This window comes from Salvelinus namaycush, chromosome 3 (genome assembly GCF_016432855.1).
Source record: "Salvelinus namaycush isolate Seneca chromosome 3, SaNama_1.0, whole genome shotgun sequence".
Classification (NCBI taxonomy): Eukaryota; Metazoa; Chordata; class Actinopteri; order Salmoniformes; family Salmonidae; genus Salvelinus; species Salvelinus namaycush.
Window position 1 is genome coordinate 80,053,943 of NC_052309.1, and position 21,827 is coordinate 80,075,769.

The window sequence follows — 21,827 nt, forward strand, 5'->3', positions numbered from 1 at the left end:
AGGCCTAAAATAAGCCTTTTCAGATGTTTCATGTTCATTTGCAGATTTCTGCAACAATAAAACATAGAATTTCTGTGAGTAAAGGCTAGTTGTCAGCCCAGTTTATATAACTAGTGTGAGTATATTATACTTGTCAAACGCTGCTCCCAGTTTCTTGATATAGGGCACCATCTAGTGAAAATAAAACGGAAGTGCATAACACTGTCATAGCCTAGGTGAAAAAAAGTGTGTTTGCGCTGGGACAATAAAGTAATAGCCTAGATATGCTTAAATGTCAGTGTGAGTCATAATGTCAGCTTCTGAAAGCTTCACTGAGCATTTTGTTAATCAAATTTGAAGGACATTAATATCACAGTTTCACATAGGCCAACTTCCTGCTATGAGAGATGTGCTTCAGTAGACCCAATGATAAACTTCGCTGCATTCATGCGCTGCGCATGAGTAAACGCGAGAGTCGAGGCGGTGGGCAAGATAAGATAGGCAAACGTATTTCCTGTGCTGTACCTGATTCTACATTGTTGTCTTGCCTACTAAGTGTAAACTCACAAGTTGTTAAATCAGCCCCTGGAAAATGCAAGCCATCAAGTGTGTGGTGGTTGGAGATGGGTAAGTTCTTTAAGTTATGTGTGCGCGCAGTTCAACAACTGGTAGGGTACTTGGATTTGGGTGTGTTAAAAAGTGTTCTTCTTTCAATTGTCTATTAATTGGGAGATGAATTTTTCTCTGTGTATTGTACTACACATTCTTGTGTCAAGAGACAACTTCTGTTTTTTATGAATGAATTGAATGAATTCGTTTCATATTGCATATGGGAGCTGCAGTAATTGGAATGTATGTACTTTTTATTTCAATTTGGTTGTCATACTTTTAATGATGAGGTTATTGTATATAGTTTGCACTGTTCATACCTTCCTCATAGCTGTTGTCTGTCAGCTTGATAGACTTGAGGGGGGCAAAATTGTAAAAGGTGCCACAGAACAATATAACCTTGTTCTAATCTTGTTCTAATAGCTAGACAAATAAATAATACTTTTAAGTAACAGCCTTTTGTGTACAGTATTAACCTTGATGTTCAGAAGCTCAATAGGTCTTTACCACAGAGTCAATACAACAACATAATGACGCCCTCAAGGCAGGAACTTCCCAGTAGAGCAAACCTCTATCAGGAGCAAACCTCTACCTCCAAACAGGCCACACAATTAACACTTTAAATTCCTAATTTGCATGTGGAGTTTTAACATCAGGTTGAGGAATGTATGATGACTTGATAATGACATTGTTCAACAGCCCTTAAATCAATAAGGAAGAGACAGTGTAGCAATACACACCGAATTCAGAAGCCAGGAAGGAAGTGCCTACACGCTTAGAAAAAAAGGTGCCATCTAGAACCTAAAACGGTTATACGGCTGTCCCCATAGGAGAACCCTTTGAATAACCCTTTTGGTTACTGATAGAACCCTTTTGGGTTCCATGTAAAAACCCTTTCCACAGAGGGTTCTACGTGGAACCCAAAAGGGTTCTCCTATGGGGACAGCCGAAGAACCCTTTTGGAGTGTGTGCAAGATTGGTGACAAGTTGAATAAGACAAAATGGATGCTGAGATGCTATCTGGAGATTGGGATCCGTGGGTGTAATGTCTGTAGGAGAGAGCAGATGGAGAGTAGTTGGTGATAATGAGGGCCTCAATTAAAGAGAACATTTACAAAGACACAGACAGACAGCAGCCAGTGAGGTCAATGCAGTCTTTTCCTGTTCTCCGTTCGTTAAACCTCTTCTCGTTTTGTAAAAGAGAAGTTCTGTTATGCTGCTTTTATCCTCCAGTTTTAGTTTTTAAGTTCCTCTTTAGTCTGTGGTGCACTCTGCACAGTCTCATGGTTAATAAAGGAACAAAAGCACAGCTGCCACCTATAACACAGTCACCTTTAACACCCACAACACCATTCTCATACATGGTCGATCCAAAGACACATTTTTGCTTGTTCTTTGTATTTCGACAAAGTGCAGTTATACAGCAAATGGCCTGTATTCAACAGGAAACTTCAACAGGAAGCTTTAGAATAGTAAGTGAGGTGGATTTACACCCAGTAGCAGAATGGAAGTTCATCATGGGTCCCTGATCTGTACTACACAGAAATGCATAATTATGGATATGAAGGTCATTCTCTTCATGGTGATGTATCCTAAATAGGTACACAAGTAGAAATATGCATATTTGGGTATCATTCTACACACTGGCTGTTTTGTTTATGAGCTCCGCCACCAAACAAAACTATATTCTGTTGCTCTGGACCGGACCAAATCTGAACCAATTATAGAATTCTATGTTTCACAAGTTTGGACATTAAAGTACAGCACAGTAGTTGTGATGGGGGGGAAATCGATACAGATACATATTGGGATATTATTTTTGAGTGTACTCGTTTTGACAATATCGCAATATTATTTTTGGGCTAGTTGGCTGTACCTGCAACAAAACTCCAGTGTTTAAAAAAAAAAATAGGGAGCCAATTTGTTTTCAGCACTTTTATTTCCATGAATGATAAAAAACTTGCCTTCTCATGACTCTCTCATGACCTTCTGCAGCAGACATATGGTGAGCAATATGTTTTGACCATGAAATCGCAATAAAATCACAGTATTGAATTGCAATACATATAGAATCGTGAGAATCGGGAAAATTGCAGTACATAATGTATCAGCACCTAAGTATCGTGATAATATTGTATCTACTCCACTCTATTCTACTACACTGTACTGTACTGAACTATATGCAACTATTATTTACTGTACTGTACTGTCCTATACTCAACTATTATTTACCGTACTGTACTGACCTATACTCAACTATTATTTACTGTACTGTACTGTACTGTACTGACCTATACTCAACTATTATTTACTGTACTGTAATGTACTGAACTATATTCAACTATTATTTACTGTACTGTACTGACCTATACTCAACTATTATTTACCGTACTGTACTGTACTGACCTATACTCAACTATTATTTACTGTACTGTACTGACCTATACTCAACTATTATTTACTGTACTGTAATGTACTGAACTATATTCAACTATTATTTACTGTACTGTACTGACCTATACTCAACTATTATTTACTGTACTGTACTGACCTATACTCAACTATTATTTACTGTACTGTACTGAATTATACTCAACTATTCTTTACTGTACTGTACTGAACTATACTGAACTATTCTTTACCTCACTGTACTGTACTATACTGTACTGTACTGTGCTGTCCAAACTTTTGAACCAGTCATGCATGTCTATGTTTGGGCCGAATGAAGGCCGGTCCAGACGTCTGTGGATGTTAAAATTAAGGCCAGGTCGGACTAACAAAATGAAGCAACTTTTCAACGTTCATCGACGTCCAGTGTCAGTTAGTGCTCAGTGGGTGAGGATGCTGGTTACAGTAAATGGAAAGAGAGGGGGCCCATGGGTCAGTGTCAGTAAGAGCTGGTAGAGGTGACATTAACTGGAGAGAAAGAGAAGAGAAAGAGAAGAGAAGAGAAAGAGAAGAGAAGAGAAAGAGAAGAGAGAGAGAGAGAGAGAATATGAATGACAGAAAAATATAAATACTTCACAAAGGTACACTTCATAAGAGGTTTATGCCCCTATCGTCCTGACTGTCACTCAGTGTCACCGCCCTGCCTCCTGCCAACTCTGACACCCCGGTCCCCTATGTGGAGAACCCCTGTAGATCAGGAGACTTGAATAGCTTTGAAACTGTGACGGCTTACTTGTTTGAATGCAGTCATACAGTATGTATACGTGGGGAACATAGATATGTTTATTCCTGTAGGCTACATCAAGGCAGAGGTGACAGAAACAAAATAGGACACAAATAGGCCAACAACTTCATTCTGGAGTGTGGCATTTAGGTGTAAGTGTGATTTTGACATCTATATTCTCCTCGGTTGTTTTTTGTTTTAGGCCTTCTGACTGAGTGAGAAGTGAGAGCATTAAAAATGAACTCTGCCCAGCCGTTGGTAATTAGGTTGGTCTTTGAAGTCAGATGCTGTATATGTTGGATTCCCACCACGAAGTATCATTGAAAAGCATTAATGTGCTGTAACTTTTAACTACTGTAGCATGATTGGCACTTTTTAGTCTTTTGTTCCGTTGTAGAACTTTGAGTTGAAAAGTAATTGCCCTGTTAAAAGGAGTACCTTTCAGATGCACCATAGAATATAGCATTTCACATGGTTCCATCAGGTTCATGTAGTAAGTTATCACAATGCCATCATTGGATTTAGGGGTTCCATCCACCCCTTTCCCTTGTCCATCTGTGTGTGGGGGTAAGAAGAGAGAGGGAGCCTCATGCAGGAGGAGCAGGTGGAGAGTAGGAAGCACGGGGCCCCTACACTTAGACCACAGTCAACAGCATGTGTGTGTGAGTCAGAGGGTACCAGAGATAGAGACTGCTCAATGACACACTAACTCACCACTGAGAGAGGGAAACAGACACTATCACACTACCCTGTATCTTACTCTCATATCACCTCTCTCTCTCTCTCTCATGTCACCTCTCTCTCTCTCTCTCTCTTGACTTCAGTTAGTGTGGACAGAACTGCTTCTTGCCACCTAATATAATATACAGTAAGTTATTACTAATCATGTCTTCCACAAGGGTATAAACTATGAATGTTTCTCCAGTTCTTTTCAATGGCATCTATCAGGTTTCTTCTACCCAACCTTGAATGCTAACCTAATGATGTTCAAGGTGGAGCCAATCTGTAGAAGAAGCTGATGGTAGCCTGCCTACGTATAGCCCGGGGTGTCACTTTCTAACCTTGCCCTAAAAATGTAACTCTGGGAGCACTCCTCAGACTAGCATTCCTTCCCTCCTGTCTGTACATGCAGGTGCGTGCTTCTTATTGGAATTTTACTGACAAAACCTTGACTGTGTTTTTAGCTGCTGCCTGTCAGAGGTGTTTTAGAACACTGACAAGGAGCTAGAGAAAGCGGATTACTGCTTCTCATAATGTAGGCAAGTTTGAAAGAAGCCAGGCCCCATCATGCTGTTCATTCGGCACATTGTACATAGTTAGAATGTCTATGGCCATTCATCATACTGTAGCAAGCAATAAGGACAGTATATTGGCATCTTCTTTGCACAGGGAAAATCCCAAAAATGAGTTGGCGTGCTGTTGTACCATTTTATCATGAGTGAGAGTGGACCATGATAGACACCAAGCTGAATTTAATGATGGTATTCTGGCGAAAATATGGTGGAAGCTTTCCAAACAAGAAAATTTTTAAGAATTTACGTAATCTGCAATTTTACGTTTCTTACCATATTAAGGCAGCTAACCCTTACAAAAAAAGAAAAAGAATTTCACCACTTCCATCTGCGTCTGGTCTCCCATCCATGGACGGACCAGGACCGACCCTGCTTAGCAAACCAACAGTGGGATGCAGGGTGCGTAATCTGCAATTTTACGTTTCTTACCATATTAAGGCAGCTAACCCTTACAAAAAAAGAAAAAGAATTTCACCACTTCCATCTGCGTCTGGTCTCCCATCCATGGACGGACCAGGACCGACCCTGCTTAGCAAACCAACAGTGGGATGCAGGGTGCTATCCTGCTGGAATGAATGTGCCAAAACTTGCAACTGGAAAAAGCAGTGGCGTAAAGTACTTAAGTAAAAATACTTTAAAGTACTACTTAAGTAGTGTTTTTGGGTATCTGTACTTTACTTTACTATTTATATTTTTGACAACATTTACTTTTACTTCACTACATTCCTAAAGAAGATTATGTACTTTTTACTCCATACATTTTCCCTGACACCCAAAAGTACTTGTTACATTCTGAATGCTTAGCAGGACAGAAAACGGTTCAATTCGCACACTTATCAAGAGACCATCCCTGGTCATCCCTACTGCCTCTGATCTGGCGGACTCACTAAACACAAATGCTTTGTTTTTAAATTATGTTTTAGTGTTGGAGTGTGTCCCTGGCTATCCATAAATGAAAAATATGAAAAAAATTGTGCCATCTGGTTTGCTTAATATAAGTACTTTTTAAAATTATTCATACTTTTACTTTTGATACTTAAGTATATTTAAAACCAAATACTTTTAGACTTTTACTCAAGTAGTATTTTACTGGGTGACTTTTACTTGAGTAATTTTCTATTCAGGTATCTTTACTTTTACTCAAGTATGAGAATTGAGTACTTTTTCCACCACTGGAAAAAGGCAGCGAAAGCAAAGGCCAGGGTAACATAACCAAAAATAGGTAGAATTGTTTAATTTAATTGCATCCATTTACAATTAATTTGCCCTCGCTTTGACATTTTTTTCCCTTGCAATATTTTGTTTTGCTATCAATACTTTTGGATTTATGTTTTGCTTTCAATATCATTATTTTTGTTTGCAATACTAAGAATTTTGTTCTTGACTTCAGAAGTTTTGCTTGATATTAATGGGACAAAAGTAACTCACTCACAAGAGAATGGCACCATGTAGTAACACTATTAATCTAAACTAAGGAGTTTAAAGCGACAATCCTTAATTGAAACATTAACAGGTGTCCTCCCCACCACAGTTTCGGTAAAACGCTGAGGGATGGGGCTGGAGAAACGCAACCACTTTCAAATCCATAGACTACACTATGGATGCAAGGACTGACCGTCCATGATATCAAAATGATAGTTTTAACCATATTTTTAGGCTATACAGTGTTTGTTTACATTAACTTTGTTAACAAACATTGGAGTAAAAATTGTATTTTTACTTTCATGTGGGGTTTTTTACATATGAAACTCATTTTCTCATGTGAAAATGCAATTCTAACTTACAGTTTTTTCCAACTGCTTACACACGTTTTCAAAACTGTCTCCTTTTTTCAAAACTCTACACACAATTTCCAAAACTGCACACACAAAATGCAAAATACCTCACATCTCCTTCAAAATGTAACAGTGCATTCAAAATGCCATAAACACATGTCAGAATGAAGCATTTGCATCAAATGGCAAACACTGCTTTCATGGATATACCATGTAAACACTGTTGTTCTAAATCTAAAGCTCTTTGGTCTTTCATAGGCTTATATCTACATTTCAATACAATGTTCTACAGGGAAAGTAATCTGCTGAGAGGGGTAACAAGTACACTGTAAACACCAATGCAATGTAGAAACAGAACATATTTATTAGGCCAAACATTACTGTTGTATACAGTAGCATACAACAAAACCATAAACATATGTAAACCAAAAGTATATTCTTTAGAATACAGTAAAGAACACAATTGTGTGTGTGGGGTGTGGGGGGCAGTCCAGGAATTGGTGGGGGGGGCAGTCACCAGTGCTAAGCTACGCTTCATCTCTTCTCCGGCCTGGGTCTGGCCACAATACTTCGTCCACATCACAAGATACGTTTTCTCTTGCCAAACATCGAGGGAAGTATCTCCTAGCATGGCGTATCCAACCTTGGACAGAGGCAACCTCTATGTCCCCACATGCGTCTTCCATTGCCTGGAGAAGCGGCATGCGGGCATAGGGTTGGCGATCATACACTTTCCAGCGCCAGGCTGAGAAGAATTCCTCTATGGGATTTAGAAAAGGCGAATATGGGGGTAGGTACAAAACTACAAATTGTGGATGGGTGGCAAACCAGTTTTGGACCAGAACAGCCCGGTGAAAACTAACATTGTCCCATAAAACCACAAATCTAGCAGGCTCCTGATCTGGATCAGGGACAAGCATTGTGTAAATTGCATCCAGAAAAGTGAGCATATGGCCGGTGTGGCATTGTGATGGAGGACCCCGTTTTGAGTGATGGCAGCACACATAGTTATATTACCCCCACGCTGTCCAGGGACATTGGTAATTGCCCTCTGTCCTATTACATTTATTCCGCGGCGCCTGGTTTTGGTGAGGTTGAAGCCAACCTCATCCAAATAAATAAATTCATGGCGAATTACATGGGCATCCAGCTCCAATACTCTCTGTAACAGACAAAAGGATATACAGAAGAGTAAATATGGTATGTCTGAAGTACTGGAAGTAGTGTTGCATACATACCTCTACAAAGTCAAGTCGCATATTCTTGACTCTGTCAGAGTTTCTCTCAAATGGCACCTTGTAAAGTTGTTTCATCGTCACTCGGTGCCGTTGGAGGATGAGTTGTATGGTCGACAGGCTTACAGCATTGATGTTGTTAAATATGGTGTCATTATTCAAGATATGCTCTCTTATCTCTCAAATCCTAATTGCATTGTTGGCCAAAACCATATTTAATTACTGTCTCTTGTACATCTGTAAACAGGCGTCCTCGTCCTCCATGATGTCTTTGCCTTTCCACTCTGTACAGAATTCAAACACAGTATGTGTTCAGCATAGGAACTGTAAACAATGTACAAAAAAATGTAGTACAGCATGATAACCAACCTCATTCATTCAATGCAGTGCAGTAAATGGATGGCTTAGAGTTACAAATGTTTATGCAATACTATGCAGTCATACGTATTTTACAGTACATTACTGTAATGCTAAAATAGTCATTAGATAGTTGCATACCTGTTCTCATTTCTGAAGGTTTGAATTATGGACGCCACTGTAAATCGACTCAAGTTGGGCTGGACTCTCAGTCCAGCCTCTCTCATGATCAAACCGTGGTTGATCACATGATCAACAAGTGTTGCCCTAATCTCATCAGAGATGGCTCTCCTTCCTTCTATTCTTTGCCCTCGTCCTCTTCTTCCTCTTCCTCTCCCTCCTACTCCTCTTGCTCTCTGTCCATTGTTGGCATCCATTGTTCAAAACAGGTAATCTGACCTTTGACCTATTTATAGGCCTATACTACAGTAAAGCAGTGATTGGTTAGGGATCAGTTAAGCTATTAGTGTTTGCACATGTGAGGAGTGTGTGTGTGACCTGGTGAATAAGTGTAGCATTTTGATTGGTTGTGTTTGGAAAAGGAGAGCAAGTCACTTCCTGTTAGATTTTTGTGTTTTAGGTAGAGAATTGTGTGTAGTGTTTTGAAAAAAGTGTTTTATGCAATTGAGTCAAAGGCTGAGAAATAGCTTATGGTTTTGGATATTTGGTGAGTAGTTTTGCACTTTGATTGAGAGGTTTCAAAAATCGTGTGACATGAAAAGATTTTGTGTGTAAGCAGTTGGAAAAAACTGTAATAGAAAATGAATATGGTTTCACTTGTGAAATTTTACCTCAATATGAAAACAGCTACAGTATTTCACATGTGAAACTGCGAATTTGACATGTGTTTTTTTTTGTAAGAGAAGGGAGTTACTCTGACAGCTGGCAGCTACCCTGTAATGACTATAGGTTCTCTCTCTGTGTGTGTGTGTGTGTGTGTGTGTGTGTGTGTGTGTGTGTGTGTGTGTGTGTGTGTGTGTGTGTGTGTGTGTGTGTGTGTGTGTGTGTGTGTGTGTGTGTGTGTGTGTGTGTGTGTGTGTGTGTGTGTGTGTGTGCACGAGAGTGTGTCAATGTGCTACTGCAGCAAGAAAATGTGTGTGTATGTGTTGGCACACAACTGATTGCTCAATGTCTGTTTCAGTGCTGTGGGAAAGACATGCCTGCTCATCAGCTACACAACCAACGCCTTCCCTGGAGAGTACATCCCCACAGTGTAAGTACTGGACCACAGACAGACACAGTGGACATGATATGGCTGGTACAGTGACAAATGTGTGGGCTGAATGGACAAACATCATACAACCAAAGGCCTACATAATGCAACCAATAACCAGAAATAGGAAAGAATGTTATATTCACATTAATTCTAGGGATTGGTATGCTAGATATTGACTTTACTTTCACAAACACCTATGGTATGCAGTTTTTATACACTCAGTGGCCAGTTTATTAGGTACACTATCTAGTACCGGGTCGGACCCCACTTTACCTTAAGAACAGCCTGAATTCTTTGGGGCATGGCGTTCAATTGTTGCTCAATTGGTGTCAAGGGACCTAACGTGTGCCAGGAAAACATTCCCCACACCAGTACCGTTAACACCAGGCAGGATGGGTCCATGGATTCAAGTTGTCTTGGTGTCTGTCTGCTTTATATAGCAAGCCACGACCATGTGACTCACTGTCTGTAGGAGCGATCCATTTTCGTGAATGGGGTGGTGTACCTAATAAACTGTATACTGTATATTCTGTGTAAGGTTTTTCACTGTAATATGTTCTAGATGTAATGGACTTATTTGTCTTCCAGGTTTGATAACTACTCAGCCAATGTGATGGTGGACAGTAAGCCAGTGAACCTGGGACTGTGGGATACAGCAGGACAGGAGGACTATGACAGACTCAGACCTCTGTCCTATCCTCAGACGGTAACACACACACACACATACAGAATCTCTATTACAAATTATATACAGTGGGGTCCGGAATTATTGACACCCTTGATAAAGATGAGCAGTAATGACTGTATACTGTCCAATTAATAATGGATGCTGCCATGATTACGAATAATCCTGAATGAATCGTGATGAATGAGAAGGTTACAGAGGGTCAAAAATCATAGCCCCAAAACATGCTAACCTCCCCTGTTATTGTAATGGTGAGAGGTTAGCATGTCTTGGGGGTATGATCTTTGACCCTCTGTAACTTTCTCATTCATCATTATTCACGATTCATTCAGGATGTAAGCTGTTGACTACTTTATTTATAAGAATCTTTAGGGGTGTCAATAAATTTGACCACTACTTTTTTGAGAAAAACATAATATTACTTGTTAAACTAAATCTCTTTGAGCAATTGTATTAGCATAAAATAATGTAATTTCCACATTGTTTGGAGCACACAATATAGTTCAGTATTTGCATACTACATTTTATATAGTCCTTATCGCTCATATTTATCAAAAGTGTCAATAATTTCGGACCCCACGTCTTCTACTACTCTGATACACCTTTCTACCCTTCAGTACAACCACATGTATTACTCCCTACACCTTCACTGACCAATGACCATATACACTATATGAATCACTAGATCTAATCTGTTTACAACATCAACATCTCCCTACACCTTTAATACTACCATTGATCAGACACTATGTTTGTCCCCTAGGATGTGTTCCTCATCTGTTTCTCTCTGGTGAGCCCAGCATCGTTTGAGAACGTCAGAGCCAAGGTGAGTGGATGCTGTGTGATCTTCATGGCTGTTGTGCTACATTGTATAGGTACATACAGTGGGGCAAAAAAGTATTTAGTCAGCCCCCAATTGTGCAAGTTCTCCCACTTAAAAAGATGAGAGCGGCCTGTAATTTTCATCATAGGTACACTTCAACTATGACAGACAAAATGAGAAAAAAAAATCCAGAAAATCACATTGTAGGATTTTTAATGAATTTATTTGCAAATTATGGTGGAAAATAAGTACTTGGTCACCTACAAACAAGCAAGATTTCTGGCTCTCACATACCTGTAACTTCTTCTTTAAGAGGCTCCTCTGTCCTCCACTCGTTACCTGTATTAATGACACCTGTTTGAACTTGTTATCAGTATAAAAGACACCTGTCCACAACCTCAAACAGTCACACTCCAAACTCCACTATGGCCAAGACCAAAGAGCTGTTAAAGGACACCAGAAACAAAATTGTAGACCTGCACCAGGCTGGGAAGACTGAATCTGCAATAGGTAAGCAGCTTGGTTTGAAGAAATCAACTGTGGGAGCAATTATTAGGAAATGGAAGACATACAAGACCACTGATAATCTCCCTCGATCTGGGGCTCCACGCAAGATCTCACCCCGTGGGGTCAAAATGATCACAAGAACGGTGAGCAAAAATCCCAGAACCACATGGGGGGACCTAGTGAATGACCTGCAGAGAGCTGAGACCAAAGTAACAAAGCCTACCATCAGTAACACACTACGCCGCCAGGGACTCAAATCCTGCAGTGCCAGACGTGTCCCCCTGCTTAAGCCAGTACATGTCCAGGCCCGTCTGAAGTTTGCTAGAGAGCATTTGGATGATCCAGAAGAAGATTGGGAGAATGTCATATGGTCAGATGAAACCAAAATATAACTTTTTGGTAAAAACTCAACTCGTCGTGTTTGGAGGACAAAGAATGCTGAGTTGCATCCAAAGAACACCATACCTACTGTGAAGCATGGGGGTGGAAATATCATGCTTTGGGGCTGTTTTTCTGCAAAGGGACCAGGACGACTGATCCGTGTAAAGGAAAGAATGAATGGGGCCATGTATCGTGAGATTTTGAGTGAAAACCTCCTTCCATCAGCAAGGGCATTGAAGATGAAACGTGGCTGGGTCTTTCAGCATGACAATGATCCCAAACACACCGCCCGGGCAACGAAGGAGTGGCTTCGTAAGAAGCATTTCAAGGTCCTGGAGTGGCCTAGCCAGCCTCCAGATCTCAACCCCATAGAAAATCTTTGGAGGGAGTTGAAAGTCCGTGTTGCCAAGCAACAGCCCCAAAACATCACTGCTCTAGAGGAGATCTGCATGGAGGAATGGGCCAAAATACCAGCAACAGTGTGTGAAAACCTTGTGAAGACTTACAGAAAACATTTGACCTCTGTCATTGCCAACAAAGGGTATATAACAAAGTATTTAGATAAACTTTTGTTAATGACCAAATAATTATTTTCCACCATAATTTGCAAATAAATTCATTAAAAATCCTACAATGTGATTTTCTGGATTTTTTTTTCTCATTTTGTCTGTCATAGTTGAAGTGTACCTATGATGAAAATTACAGGCCTCTCTCATCTTTTTAAGTGGGAGAACTTGCACAATTGGTGGCTGACTAAATACTTTTTTGCCCCACTGTATAGTATGCAATACACACATATTCTATTTGATCCGCCGCCTGAGTTTTCCTCTGTACCTAATGCAGGGATAGCGGATGACATTGTTCTCATAATGTAGGTGTTGATTGGCATTGATTGAGCTGCAGTATGTAGCATACATTATAGATTACTATACGGAGAGATTAACGTGTCAATACTGTTGATCACTCCTAAAGCACAGGGGTATTTAGATGTGCTTACCTTTCTGTGAATATAGATGGGTCATCATCTGTCAGTAATACAGAGGGGGGTGATGGAAAACAGAGCAGGATAACAGTAGTATGCCAGTTAATCTATAAAATGCCTGTCAAGATTAAGATAATGAAGTGAGTCTAAACACATAGAGACATCAATCAATTTAAAAAGGATAGGCTACTCTGGTTTACCTGCTTTCAATAGAAAATCGAAGTGTACCGTATAATAAAACAAACATATTGCAGATTCTGGCATTTACGGTACAGTAATAGGATATAGTCCAATGGACAACTAATGTTTTTCTATTTTAACTGTCTGCGTAATGGTATTATCAATAGTTGTTTTGTGTTCTGCTGCTTTCAGCTCTACCTATTGTTCAGAGGCCATGGTTTAGTCGCTTCAGTCAGACAGTCATAAATAAAATATTTCAAATCCAAGGACTAGAACAGCACATCTATTCAGGTAGCACGTTGCATCCCATTGGATTCCAATGAACCTCACTCCATTTGGATAGGATATAGAAATGTGTTCATCAATAGAAATCATATTCATTCAGGTCAGAGAGAAGTAATCATCTCTTCTTTAACGGAGTCAAACATGGATGTCCCATGTGAACTTAACTCGCCTAATGCACGATGAGACCTCTACCTACTCCATCTCCATCTCTCCAGACGTCATGGGTTTTAAACTGACACACTACTATAGAAGTTGAATTCACATCAAAGAGCTATAATATCACCAGAAAAGCCTGCCAAACGTTACCCTTTTCAAACACTTTTATTGTTGCTTCTTCTCATACCATTGCCTCAGCCATAGGCTTTGTCAAGAAGTTCTGGAAAACGGTTAAAGACCTGGAGAATAAACCCTCCCCCTCACAGCTGCCCATGTCACTTAATGTTGATGATGTGGTTGTTACTGACAAGAAGCACATGGCTGAGCTCTTTAATCACCACTTCATTAAGTCAGGATTCCTATTTGACTCAGACATGCCTCCTTGCCCGTCCCACATTTCCTCATCTCCCACCCCTTCTAATGCGACTATCCCCGATGCTTCTCCCTCTTTTTCCCCTGCCCCGCTACAAAGTTTCTCCCTGCAGGCGGTTACTGAGTCCGAGGAGCTAAAGGAGCTCCTTAAACTTGACAGAGTTAGATGCTTTAGACCCTTTCTTCTTTAAGGTTGCTGCCTCTATCATCGCCAAGCCTATCTCCGGCCTTTTTAACCTGTCTCTCCTTTCTGGGGAGGTTCTCATTGCTTGGAAGGCTACCATGGTTCGTCCTTTATTTAAAGGAGAAGATCAAGCTGATCCTAACCAATATAGGCCTGTTTCTATTTGCCCTGTTTAGAAAGCCAGTCAGTTGATTATTGACAAGTTTTTCCAACACTTTTGGAAAAACTTGTCAATAATCAACTGACTGGCTTTCTTGATGTCTATAGTATTCTCTCGGGTATGCAATCTGGTTTCCGCTCAGGTTAGGGATGTGTCATTGCAACCTTAAAGGTCCTCAATGATTTCACCATTGCCCTTGATTCTAAGCAATATTGTGCTGCTATTTTTATTGACATGGCCAAAGCTTTTGATACGGTAGACCATTCCATTCTTGTGGGCCGGCTAAGGGGTATTGGGTATTGGTGTCTCTGAGGGGTCTTTGGGCTGGTTTGCTAATTACCTCTCTCAAAGAGTGCAGTGTATAAAGTCAGAAAATGTGCTATCTCAGCCACTGCCTGTCACCAAGAGAGTACCTCAAGGCTTGATCTTAGGCCCCACGCTCTTCTCAATTTACATCAAAACATAGCTCAGGCAGTAGGAAGCTCTCTCATCCATTTATATGCAGACGATACAGTCTTATACTGAGCTGGCCCCTCCCCGGATGTTGTGTTAAATGCTCTACAACAAAGCTTTCTCTGCCCTTAACCTTGTTCTGAACACCTCCAAAACAAAGGCCATATGTTTTGGTAAGAAGAATGCCCCTCCTCCCACAGATGTTATTACTACCTCTGATGGTTTAGAGCCTCATACAAGTACTTGGGAGTATGGCTAGACGGTGCACTGTCCTTCTCTCAGCACATATCAAAGCTGCAGGCTAAAGTTAAATCTAGACTTGGTTTGCTCTATCGTAATCGCTCCTCTTTCACCCCAGGTGCCAAACTAACCCTGATTCAGATGACCATCCTACCCAAGCTAGATTACAGAGACGTAATTTATAGATTGGCAGGTAAGGGTGCTCTCGAGCGGCTAGGTGTTCTTTACCATTCGGCCATCAGATTCCTTATAGGACACTCTATACTCTGTAAACGGGTCATCTCTGTATACCCGTCGCAAGACCCATTGGTTGATGCTTATTTATAAAACCCTCTTAGGCCTCACTCCCCCCTATCTGAGATATCTACTGCAGCCCTCATCCTCCACATAAAACACTCGTTCTGCCAGTCACATTCTGTTAAAGGTTCCCAAAGCACACACATCCCTGGATCGCTCCTATTTTTAGTTTGCTGCAGCTAGCGACTGGAACGAGCTGCAACAAACACTCAAACTGGACAGTTTTATCTCAATCTCTTCATTCAAAGACTCAATCATGGACACTCTTACTGACAGTTATGACTGCTTTGTGTGATGTATTGTTGTCTCTACCTTCTTGCCCTTTGTGCTGTTGTCTGTGCCCAATAATGTTTGTACCATGTTTTGTGCTGCTACCATTTTGTGTTGCTACCATGTTGTTGTTATGTTGTGTTGCTACCATGCTGTGTTGTCATGTGTTGCTGCCTTGCTATGTTGTCGTCTTAAGTCTCTCTTTATGTAGTGTTGTGTTGTCTCTCTTGTTGTGATGTGTGTTTTGTCCTATATTTATATTGTATGTATTTTTATTTTTAATCCCAGGCCGCCGTCCCCGCAGGAGGCCTTTTGCCTTTTGGTAGGCTATCATTGTAAATAAGAATTTGTTCTTAAAACTTCTCTAGGATAGGGGGCAGAGTTTTCACTTTTGTAAAAATAGCGTGCCCAATTTCAACTTCCTTCTACTCATCCCCAGAATATAAGATATGCATATTATTAGTATATTTGGATAGAAAACACTCTGTAGTTTCTAAAACTGTTTGAATCATATCTGTAAGTATAACAGAACTTATGTAGCAGGCAAAACCCCGAGGACTAACCATAATTATTATTTATTTTTTTAAGTCACTGTCTGTTCAATGAGTTTTCATTGGGAAGCCAGATTTCTAATCACTCTGTTCTCAGTTCCTACTGCTTCCACTGGATGTCACCAGTCTTAGGAAATAGGTTGAGGTTATTCATTTGTGCAATGAAGAAGAAGGCCATCAGGAAGTAGAGTAACGTCATGTGTACTGTTTGAGAGGTGCGCAAGACTAAAGAAAGTAGCGTAAGTTTGTTTATCTCCTGTATTGAAAACAGATAGACCCTTCTTCAATTTGATCGATTATTAACGTTTACAAATACCTTAAGTTGTATTACAAAAGTACTTTGAAATGTTTTGGCAAAGTTTAGAGGTAATTTTTTTAGATATTTTGTAGTGACTTTGCGCAAATTGGAAGCAGTTTTTTTCTGGATCAACCACTCCAAATAAATGGACAATTTGGATATATATGGACAGAATTAATCGAACAAAAGGACCATTTGTGATGTTTATGGGACATATTGGAGTGCCAACAAAATAATCTCGTCAAAGGTAATACATGTTTTATATTTTATATCTGCGTTTTGAGTTGCGCCTGCAGGGTTGAAATATGCTACTCTCTCTTTGTTGACATTGTGCTATCATCAGATAAAAGCATCTTATGCTTTCGCTGAAAAGCCTTTTTAAAATCTGTTGGCTGGATTCACAACGAGTGTAGCTTTAATTTGGTATCTTACATGTGTGATTTAATGAAAGTTTGATTTTATATAATTTTTTTGAATTTTGCGCTCTACATTTTCCCTGGCTATCGGCCAAGTGGGACGCTACCGTCCCGCTATCCCAGAGAGGTTTTAACTGACTTTCTTAGTTAAATAAAGGTTAAATAAAATGTAAAAAATTACAGCTAAGTGTCTGACTCCTCTGACTTCAATGTCAACCGTTTGAATTGAGCTGATTAGTTTGGGAACTGTCAGTGTTGGAGAGGACAGCATTATATCAAGAGCAGTCGTTTTTTCCTCCTCTCTCCATCTTTCTCAGTCTTTTTTTTCATGGCATGTTCCCAATGAGTCTCCATGGTAACATTGACCATGTATGCAAATGGAGCTTTAGTAGATTACCAGGCTTTCAGGTGACATTAGGATCTATTTAACATGGAAGGTAAGCTACAGACTGTGTGGGGGAAGAGTCACAGCCAGAGTCACAGCCATGTAGCATGTTGCTCACACTAACCCACCCATGTCACTCTGGTATTTTCCTGTCAAAAGGAGATTCAATTGACCCGTGTTATCTCTGATTATTGCCACGGTACACCTCCTATTGCTATCACCATTTTGGATCAGCAGGAGATCAAGAATCAATTCGCCATCGCTGGGTAAATGGTTGGAGTTTGAATTTCTCTCCAAGCTTCTCAAGGCAAGTGTTGTGGTTTATGTCTTCCATTATCATAACACTGTATTGGCCAACTCATATCTTAACCTAGCAGAACCTAATTCCCTCACTCAGTTTCAGAGAGACACTAGTAAACTAAAGGTGCCATTTTCGAAAACACAGAATTGCTACACCACTAAATGAATGTGTTTCCATTTAATCCAGTCAGCCTCGATGGAAGTTAGGGATGATTTAACTCATGGCACCATCACCTTTCTTAGTAGGAAGCTGGGAAGTTTTATTTGTTAAAGTGACATCTCTTACCTGTCCTGGTATATAGAGAAGCATCCTTTCATCTCTCTTCCACAGAGTCTGTAGGGTCAGGGCAGAGGTAACCTCTTAGTTCCTGAATAGTGAAAGCCTTTTATTGTAAAGCTGCTCTTCTCCAATGAGTCCTCCTAAGGAGCTAAGACTCTGTGAGATCTACCCTAGTCCTTTGTGTGGCATTCTAGGTTTGATGGCAGGAAGGCCAAAGAGTGCAGAGGAGACGGCGCTTTGTCCCCATAGATGATGACTAAATAATGGCTACCCTGCAATGAAAGAGAGACAGACACGAGAGGCAGAAAAACCTTGGTGCAATGGTACCGAGAATCCTTGATGCATTTTTCACAGAATGTAGTGTGTGTGTGTGTGTGTGTGTGTGTGTGTGTGTGTGTGTGTGTGTGTGTGTGTGTGTGTGTGTGTGTGTGTGTGTGTGTGTGTGTGTGTGTGTGTGTGTGTTTTCTCGGTAGACTCAGTGAAATACCTGAAATGTGTGTGTGTGTGTGTGCATACAGTATGTGCGTGCTTCACTGTCACTGTTCTCATTACTATACATTCATGCTCTATAAAAAGGAAACATTTTCAACCTTGACATTCCCTCCACTCTGCTGTAACAGCTAATGATGGCTTGCAGGATAGGTCCTATATTGTATTAGAGATGCCAATAATTACTGACGTATAAACATACGTAGAGCTGTTAACCAGGTGTTAAGCAGAGAAGCTGATGAAATGCCTCCAAATGAACAGAGGCACACTAAAATAAGCGAAGGTGACTCACTAACGTCATTCATAAGCATTCATTTCCTATTCTGCAAAAGCATACACTGCTCTCTTGTTTCTATCAGTCACTCAATGTGGAAGAAGGAACTTCCTTTTTCATTGAGTGACTGATAGAAACAAGAGAGCAGCCATTTATTTGAATAGTGTGTAATAATAATGACGGTAATGATAGTAGTAATAATAATAATAATAGTAATAGACAGAGTATCCTAGATTTTATGTGTGAGGAGCTATACCAGGAATCAACCTCTGCATTAACTGGCTACTCCATAATACAGTAGTAGAACCAGAGGGGAAGAGACGGAGCGAGAGGCTTGACTCTGCCCCAAAATCTGTCCACAAAATCTGTCCACAAGTAGGGATTTTTTTAATGGGTGTCGAATTTCATCAACTAAATTCTTTAAATTCTAATTTGCTACGGGAGGCTTATTTGATCTAATAGACGTTTTGTAATGTTTAGGTTGTTACGAATGTTCTGATATAAGTGGACACACGTGGCATTCCTGCAACTTTGAGAAAAATTATTTTATTTCTGAGTTATGCCTGTTGGTTAGAATGTTCCCGCCTGACCCCGCCTCCTCCTGTCTGCAGTCCGCTTTGCGGACATTTATTCAAATTTTTAAAGCGGTCAGTCCAGTATCTTGTCAGAATATAGATCATCTTTGGTAGAATTAACGATGAGCTGTATCACAGAAAAGGAAGTGAAAAGTAATTCAGTATCTTTTGCTGCGGCCATGTTGACCTACTCTGTGTGTGCTTGCTCCCACTAGTGGTACCCTGAGGTACGACACCACTGCCCCTCCACACCCATCATCCTCGTGGGCACCAAGCTGGATCTGAGGGACGAGAAGGAAACCATTGAGAAGCTGAAGGAGAAGAAGCTAGCGCCCATCACCTACCCACAAGGCTTAGCACTAGCCAAAGAGATAGGTATGTGGGTCTCTGGGATCCTGAATTAGTGATCGTCCATCAGAGATCTACCATGATTGGTATACAGTGGTCACTCTGGGTTTGTGATTGGATATAACTGAATCAGCGATTGATTGATTATCTGTCATTTTAATGATTGTTGTTCACAGAGCTGTACAGTATCATGGAACACTTTGTATTCTGCTCTTAGTCCTTATACTGCATAGTTGTTGAGATTTCATGTCGCCCAAGCTTCACATTCTTGGAATCATCGCCCGCCAGCCGTGCATTATGCCAGATAAACAGTCTATCCTCTTCATGTCCCTCATACATCTTTTGTGTGTTTTCTGGGTAGACTCGGTGAAGTACCTGGAATGCTCTGCCCTGACCCAGCGGGGGCTGAAGACGGTCTTTGACGAGGCCATCCGAGCGGTGCTGTGCCCCCAGCCCACCAAGGTGAAGAAACGACCCTGTCTACTCATCTGATCTCAGACCTGTGGATAGACCAAGAGGGAAGAGCTCAGGAATCACACAACAGCAAATGTTGATTTTAGTTAAATACAAAGTTTGGCAGTTTTACAAAGTGGTCTAATGTTCAGATGAGTCAACATATGTAGTGTTGAGTCTTGCCATCTGTATTGTATAACCAGCTATAATTACAGTATATAGTGTATGCCTCAATCCCAAATAAATGGAAGATAGTTGGACCGTCGGATTGTACCATTACAGATGGTGCCGACCTTTCCCACTGATTGGGGATTGAGGCATATAGCTGGTTCTACGATTCTTCTCAATGTTAGACCACTGTTCAGGTCTGAAAACAACCATCAGACTTTCTGCTGCATCTATAAATGTCCTTAATATTTTCAAGACAAATCCTGGATATGTACACATGGATAAGGGTTTTAGATTCATATATTGGTATTTGGTTTTGGTTTCTGACTCATTTTCTTATACACTTCTTCTATATGGTTTGTTAATGCAGTGACTGGTCCTTAATGTACAAGAAAGACACTGAAAAATACATAGACCAAACATTAGTGTGTATAGTCAGAAATGTATTGCACCATCCTAATGTAAGAAACTTTCTAAAATTATCATGTTGTTTACTCTATAAAATTTATTTTTCATATTTTGACATGATACAGCATTCTACTATATTCCTAAGGTACCATATTACATTTCTCTCTATTACAATTTAATTTAACACAAAAAAAAACATATGAGTGTGTTTGTGTGTCCCCTTGCCCTTAGAACAGACTCAATTCGCTGGGGCATGGACTCCACAAAGTATCGGAAGTGTACCACAGGGATGCTGGCCCATGTTGACTCCAATGCTTCCCACAGTTTTGTCAAGTTGGCTGGATATCCTTTGGGTGGTGGACCATTCTTGATGCACATGAGAAACTGTTGAGCGTGAAAAACCCAGCAGCGTTGCAGTTCTTGACACAAACCGGTGCTCCTGGCACCTGCTACCATACCCCGTTCAAAGGCGCTAACATTTTTTGTCTTGCCCATTCACCCTCTGAATGGCACACATGTACAATCCATGTCTCAATTGTCTCAAGGCTTAAAAATCCTTATTTAACCTGTCTCCTCCCCTTCATCTACACTGTTTGAAGTGGATTTAACAAGTGATATTAATAAGGGATCATAGCTTTCACCTGGTAATTCTATGTCAAAAATGTTTTGTATACTCAGTGATAAGTACAGCATGTCAGCTTTTATTTGAGGGTATTTTCATACATACATTACCTGTTTTGCCATTTGGAAATGAAAGCACTTTATGTTTCTCGTCCCCCCATTTGAAGAAATCAGAAGTATTTGGACTTAAGTCAAAAGTTTAGCATTTTCCTTACACACAATGACTACATCAAGCTTGTGACTTTTCAAATATGTTGGGTGCTGGCCTCCCGAGTGGCACTGCACTCAAAGGCACTACATCACAGTGCTTGGGGCGTCACTACAGACCCGGGTTTGACCCCGGCATTATGGCATTATTTATGAGTCATTCATGATTTGTCTTAATCATGGCATTATCAGGATTAATTTAGAAGTGTTCAGAAACATCTAATCAAGGAATACTGTATGGGACCAAAGCAATGAATATGGGACCAAATACTAAACTTTTGACTATTTGAATACACTATAAGTGAATTTGTCCAAATACTACTGACTTATTCTCATGGGGGGGACTAGATACATATAGTGTTTTCATTTCTAAACGGTAGAACAGATAGGAATATGTATGAGTATACCCTCAAATAAAAGGTGACATGCTGTACTTTCGCCTCA

At 40.4% G+C, this 21,827-nt stretch overlaps 1 protein-coding gene across 2 annotated transcripts; it reads left to right on the plus strand.

Moving 5' to 3' along the window:
* The first annotated feature begins 454 nt into the window (after positions 1–454).
* On the plus strand, positions 455–20,825 carry LOC120044645 (ras-related C3 botulinum toxin substrate 2). Of its 2 annotated transcripts, none has more exons than XM_038989319.1 (6): positions 455–606; positions 9,561–9,632; positions 10,224–10,341; positions 11,084–11,146; positions 19,394–19,553; positions 19,888–20,825. In XM_038989319.1, the coding sequence occupies exons 1-6, from the start codon at positions 572–574 to the stop codon at positions 20,016–20,018; spliced, it is 579 nt and encodes a 192-aa protein (XP_038845247.1). In that variant the 5' UTR covers positions 455–571; the 3' UTR covers positions 20,019–20,825. The 2 variants fall into 2 exon arrangements, with proteins under 2 accessions (XP_038845247.1, XP_038845248.1); XM_038989320.1 differs by having other exon boundaries at positions 19,394–19,557; positions 19,888–19,948.
* The last annotated feature ends 1,002 nt before the right edge of the window (positions 20,826–21,827 follow it).

What these genes read in the sequence shown, in the direction of transcription:
- LOC120044645 (XM_038989319.1), top strand. Translation starts at nt 572, where the DNA reads ATGCAAGCCATCAAGTGTGTGGTGGTTGGAGATGG. An exon ending in GGAGAGTACATCCCCACAGT is followed by an intron (nt 9,633 to 10,223) that starts GTAAGTACTGGA and finishes TTTGTCTTCCAG; the next exon opens with GTTTGATAACTACTCAGCCA. An exon ending in CTCTGTCCTATCCTCAGACG is followed by an intron (nt 10,342 to 11,083) that starts GTAACACACACA and finishes TTTGTCCCCTAG; the next exon opens with GATGTGTTCCTCATCTGTTT.